This window comes from Pediculus humanus, genomic scaffold (genome assembly GCF_000006295.1).
Source record: "Pediculus humanus corporis 1103172107855 genomic scaffold, whole genome shotgun sequence".
Lineage (NCBI taxonomy): Eukaryota > Metazoa > Arthropoda > Insecta > Psocodea > Pediculidae > Pediculus > Pediculus humanus.
Genome location: NW_002987435.1, coordinates 1 through 6,290, shown reverse-complemented (window position 1 = coordinate 6,290; position 6,290 = coordinate 1). Strand labels below are relative to the sequence as shown.

Sequence of the window (6,290 nt, the reverse complement as noted above, 5' to 3'; positions counted from 1 at the left end):
GGGAAAAAATTTTAATTTTTTTAACTTTAAATTTTTTATAATTTTTTTTTTTAACTCAAATCAAAGGAAAAAAAAAAAAAAAAAAAAAAAAACGTAATTTAATTAAAACGTATCGTTTTAAATTGAATTTTATAACGAAAAAATTATTTACTTGACAGATTGCTCGATCGATTAATCTGAATTTGAACAACATAAAAAACATTGTTTTATCGCGATCCAATTTGATGATGTTCGTTTCTGCTGGAACGGGAACGGTTGCATCAGTGAAATTTCCTATTGAGGAACCTCCCGAAATTATTCTTCAAAAACTTCACAGTTCGGCTGTGACGCAGGTATCGCATGACTTTAACCAATTGAAATGTGGAAAAGAATAATTTTAATAATTTGTATTAAAATTTAATTTATAGATGGAATTAAGTCTTGAAGACACCACATTCATAAGTTGTTCTCAATATGGAGCTATTTGCATATGGGACGTGACCAATGCAGAAGATAAAACCATAGTACTCGACAAAAATTTTACGTATTTCAATGAAATTCTCATAAGTAAGACTGATTTAGAAGAGAAACTTAGTTCCATTCGAGATCTCACTCAAAGAACGTACGAATTGGAAATGGAGCATGCATATCAATTGCGTCATACGGAAACCGTTTACAACGAAAAGGTGAAAGACATCCAAGACACTTACACTCAAGCTATAGAAGAGCTCAAGGAATCTCTCGAAATACTCGAAACCAATCATACAACGGAATTGTATAACATCAGTTCGGATGTCAACATAATAAAAGAAAAACACGAAGCGGAAATGCTTGAATTGGAAGCAAAATATAATTCCGAATTAATACAAGAATACGACAAAGTATTGAAATTGGAGGAAACGAAAATAGTTTTGACCAAAGATTACGAAGATAAATTAAAAGTTTTAAAAGAAAGTAAAGAAACCATAATAAGCGATCTGAAAAGAGTCTACGAATCAAAATTGTATAACTTGAACAAAATGGTTGAAGAGGTAAACGGCGACGATGAATGATTGCAATTAAAAAAAAATTATATTTGAATAAAATATAATTAAAATATAGGAAAGAGATATTATTATTATTATTATTAAAACGAATTAAATTATTTGGAATTTTCATTTCTAGGCCCGTGATGATATAAATAAAGAACTAAAAGAACACGAAACAATTAGAGATCAAATAGAAGATGATAACGATCGCGAAATAGAAACGATTAAAGGGGAATACGAGAAAATGTTAAAAGGAGCCAGAGAATCAAACATCAGACTGAAAGGAGAAACGGGGGTTTTAAAAAAAAAAATCATAAGTTCTCAAAAGGAAACGGAAATTATTCAAATGGAAATACTTTACGTGACCACCGATCAAAATAAATTGAAACAAAATATAATTGCGCTTGAGAAAGAAATATCGGAATTGAAAAAAGAAATTAACGAAAGAGATCTAAGGATACAAGATAAAGAAAAAAGAATATACGATTTAAAAAGAAAAGATCAAGAGTATGAAAGGTATAAATACGTTTTGAATTATAGGATAAAAGAGTTGAAGAATCAAATCGAACCAAGAGATAAAGAGATAAAAGAAAAAAAAGAGCAAATATCCGAGGTAAGAATTTGTAATTATAATACTCGAAGCGTAATATTAAACATGTTTACGTAAATTTACCTTTTTTTTTATTATTTATTATTATTAATGATCATTTATAGATGGAGCTCGAACTCGACGAACTTCAAAAAGTGAATCTTAAACTGGATGATGATTTGACCGGTTTAAGGGATAAACTAAATAGCATTTACAAACTCCTTCATGTTTATAAAAGTAAATATAATAATTCGTTAATGGTTATAAAACGGCTGAAAACGGATATTTACGAAATTTCCGCATGCGTTCAAGACTACAAAGATTTGAAAGACGGAACAAAAGTAAGTACGATATTAACTATCTTTCAAGTACAACAACATTTCATCCATTGATAAGTTAACAAAATTACTATCGTTAGGTAATTTAACCTTTTTACAATAACGATATCAAGGCGGGAAGGTTTTTAAACACTCTAAGTATGCTTTAAAGACAGGTAATACCTTTATTTATTAAATAGTAATTAAACATCATTATGCATAAGTTCGTCGTGTAATTAATTACTCGCATCTTTTTTTTTTCTTATAAAATTCAAATATTTGTTTTTTAATATGGCGTAGTCGTTTGTGAACGTTCAAGTATGCCGGATTATTCACTTTGTTTAAATCATACATTAATTCAATACGTCATTTTTACTAGTAATGCAATCATCTTCCTTATTTCGTCCCACAGCTCACGCCATCATTGACTCATCCTCAATATTATCTAAATCGTGTTTCTTTATTATTTAATAAAGACAAGTTTAATGTCCTTGTTGTTGTTTGCCACCTTTTATTATTATTTATAAGTTTTCATCCGATTTCGAGGATGTATAATATCGGTTCATAGGTTCATTTGGTCTTTATAAACTAAACTAAATTTTTGTTAAAACAAATAGCACCACTTTAATTATTTTTTTTGTATGTCTTTCTGAGTCCGTGCTATTCGATGAGAACGAGTTTAAGTTTCGGTGACAATAAAATATGTGAAGTAACCAGGATCAAGAGTTGTGAAAATCACATTGTCGTTTTGCTATCTTATAAATTTATTTTGGTTTACTATATATATATATATATATATATTGATTGCAAAAAAAAAAAAAATTATAATATTTGCGATTTTACAAAATAAGTTCTCCATATCATTCGTAAATTTTAAGCCTATGAATTGCTTATGTAAAATTTTAACTTTTTAATTTTTTATACATAAAACAAAAAAAATTTTAATACTGTAATAAAGTAGAAACAGTTTTTATATGTTGTCCCTATGTAAGTGAAAAAAAAAAAAAAAAATGTTATTCAGTTACTTTTAAATTTTAATAGGGGCGAACGGTAAAAAAAAGAAAAAAAAATTTTAAATATTATTAAAAAAACGGATGACCTTTTTCCGATACCACCATGCTTTTTTTTGTTAAGTTTTTCTTAGTTTTTTTTTTGTTGATATAATATATCATATCTGTTTATCCTCTTCAATGAGTCTTGTTTTTTTTTACTAATCGCGTGCGTACATGAGTGATGCATAAAAGAATCACAAAAGGTTTTATAGTAAACTACTTACTTTCTATTAACAATCATCTCTTTATCTCTTCTTTCGCATAATTTATTTTATTTTATTTTTCTGCTTTACTTTTTAAATTTTAATTCTTTAAATCTAAGAATGTAATTTATTTCTCGAGCATTTTAATATCGTTTGAATTTAGGATCGTTATGCGAGTACATAAACTATTACCTAAACGATTACTTTCATAAGAAACGAATGAGTAAAACGTTAGTTTGAAAATGGGCAAAGCCTTTTAAAATATTCAAACGTTAAAAATCAAGGAAAAAAAAAAAAATTTTATATATTACTGTATATGCGTTTAATATTGTCAAATAAAAAATTAATTATTTTTCATGAAAATAATCATTGGTCGTAATGTGTTTAAAATTATTTTTAATATAATAACTGTGTTCATTTTCTTATGATAATATTAATTAACTAGTTGTTATTATTTATGTTGTTTTGTTTTAAGAAACTTTATTTCAAATATATAACAGAAAAAGATTTTAAAAAAGCTCGTTTGGGTGATCAAGAGTGCATTTTTGAACTACAACGGCAAAAAAATTACCTGCAAGATATTGTGACGTCTCTAGAAAAAGAGCTCAAAGTTAGCAAATATGTGAACTACGGAGAAGGAATGAATTACATGGAAGTATGTATTAATATTACTATAAATTATTCGAGTTTTTTTTTTTTTTTTAAATTGTCTTTTGATATTTTTTTTTAAGATGAATTGGAGTTTAATGGATGAGATTTATAAAATTAGGAAAAAATTGAAATTCGTTCAAACTAGAGTTCAAGACATGGAAACACTAATATTTGTAAAACTCAATAAAACTTATTCTCCGAGACAAGTGCAAAAAATAATAAAATCGGCATTAGAACCTCCAGAAGACGTTCAAGAAAAATGTCACATTAACATGGAAAATGCATTGAAAAAAGCAATTCTAGTCAAAGAAGAAGTGGATTTGTTGACAAAGAAAGTTAAAAACATTCAGAAAGCGATTTTTTCAGAGGCTGCGCCTTTGAAAAAAAGAAAAATGAGATTCGAAATTTAGTTTTTCTTTTTTTTTTTTTTTTTTTTTTTTTTTGTAATTAAATTATTATTACTATTATTTTTAATTCCATTATTTACACATAACAATACTATGTTAAAATAAAGTGCGAAAAATAAAAAAATTTTTAAATGTCAATAAACAAAAATATAGATATAATTATTTCTTTGCTTGTGGTTTTATTTTATTTAGAACTAAACTTTTTTTTGTTTTATAAAATTCGCATTAGTTCGCGTTAGGTCAAGTCAAAAGCTCATTAAACGTTAAATACGGATTAAACAAAAAAAAAAAAAAAATTTAGGTGTACATACGATTTCCCGTGAGTTTCGGACGTCTGTATGCGACGGATAGGGCGGGGCTAAAAATGAAGTATTAAAGGACGGACGGAATACCCGGATAGCTGAGAAATAAAGAATGCGATCCTCAATATTCAACAATTTGCGAGCCGGATAAGGTAGGTTTTTTTTTTTTTTTTTACAGTTTATTATTCTTATTTAATAATATTTTCATCTGGCGTATTCCTTATTTAATTCATCTTATTCATTTATCCTAATAATTAAATTATTTCTCCTATATTTTGACATTCAAATTATTTTTTTTGTATTTAATATTTTTTACTTTAATAATTTTATATTATATATTTTTTTTATTTTTTTTTGAATTTCATTAATCTGACTTGTTTCCCATTTACTCTTATCCCGACACCCACCTCACTTCAATTCATTCATTGTACTCATGCAATTATTTTCTTTTGTTTTATATTCGAATTATTTTGTTATATCTTCATATTTTAATTTATAATTTAGTCATTTTTTTTTTTAAAAGATTTTTAATCCGATTTTATTAACCTATGTTTAGCTTAGTCAATAAATCAAGAAGAAAACGTGGTGGTGTCGTGCATCGACTGATGATCGAATCGGAGATGAAGATTTATATATTTGCAGTTCGACGACGAAAACAAAGAAAATCAAGCAGAGAGTAGTACATCGAAGAACACAGCATCGCAGTCGTACATAAAAGAGTCTTCAAAAAAGAAATTAAAAGGACCGACGTAAAACGAAACCCAACACTTGCGTTTTGTAATCTTAGAAATGAGGTAATCCGATATCAATTTTTTTTTATCTTTATTTTTAGTTTTGTTTTTATTTTATTTTGTTTCTTTTGTCCTTCTTATCTAACTTTTTTTTTTTTTGTTTTTTGATGACCTAGTAGAAATGTATTTAGCCGAGCGTGGTACTCCAACTACTTGGAAGCTACGTATAGAAGATGCTTTAAGAGCGGGAATTCTAGGATTGGATTTTTTCACGTTGACTAAACGTCTGCTAGGGGTACATCTTCAACTTGGATGCCTTGAGGGAGCCCGAGGTAACCAGATCGAGTCTGAAAAAAGGAATAATCGTAACCAAATTTCACCGAGTGGAGAGTCATGGGTTCAAATCTTGGGAATAAGAGTTCCATTTCAGCTCATCGAAACAAGAAGATAAGTGATTCAGAGCTCTTCGAAGGTATTGGGAATGCGCCGACCATAAGTACGAGAAGGTGAAACGTGATCCAAATAAGAAAAATGAGGAGCTACGATGTGAAATGAAAGTAGATGATTCCTATATGAAATTGGTATTCAACAATTTTTTTTTTTATTTTTATTTTTATCATTTATTTATTAATTTCCTTCTTTGCTTATTGTATTTTTTTTTTTATTATAATAGGCAGACAAGAGACTGAATGCAGTATCCATGGAAAGTTTTCCCAACCGGCGAACGAAAAAATTACCCGGATTTGCCAGGCCCCGAATTGAAAAAACTATCCGAATTGAACGGGCCCCAGATTGGAAAAATACCCGAAATAAAACGACGCGAGTGAAAATAAGAACCGTAAGTAGGTTTTTTTTAATATTAGTATTATTATTATTATTATTATTTTTTTTTTTTTACTCGAACTTGCACGTACCCCAAAGTAAAAAAATACACGGAGTTGCACGGCCACCGAATGAAAAAAACACCCGAAATAAATCGACGAGAGGCAAAAATGTGGTCCCTTTATCCTTTTTTTTTTTTTTTTTTTTTT

At 28.0% G+C, this 6,290-nt stretch overlaps 1 protein-coding gene across 1 annotated transcript in view; it reads left to right on the top strand.

Moving 5' to 3' along the window:
* The window catches only part of Phum_PHUM377300 (ubiquitin-protein ligase BRE1A, putative), a gene marked incomplete at both ends in the record, with an annotated part of 5,858 nt that extends 1,629 nt beyond the window's left edge, over positions 1 to 4,229 (top strand). Inside the window, 6 exons of the mRNA XM_002428309.1 lie at positions 159 to 332; positions 408 to 1,010; positions 1,144 to 1,620; positions 1,722 to 1,937; positions 3,644 to 3,823; positions 3,900 to 4,229. Of these exons, the coding sequence (XP_002428354.1) occupies positions 159 to 332; positions 408 to 1,010; positions 1,144 to 1,620; positions 1,722 to 1,937; positions 3,644 to 3,823; positions 3,900 to 4,229 (1,980 nt within the window). The remainder of the gene's footprint in view (positions 1 to 158; positions 333 to 407; positions 1,011 to 1,143; positions 1,621 to 1,721; positions 1,938 to 3,643; positions 3,824 to 3,899) is intronic.
* Positions 4,230 to 6,290: the final 2,061 nt, after the last annotated feature.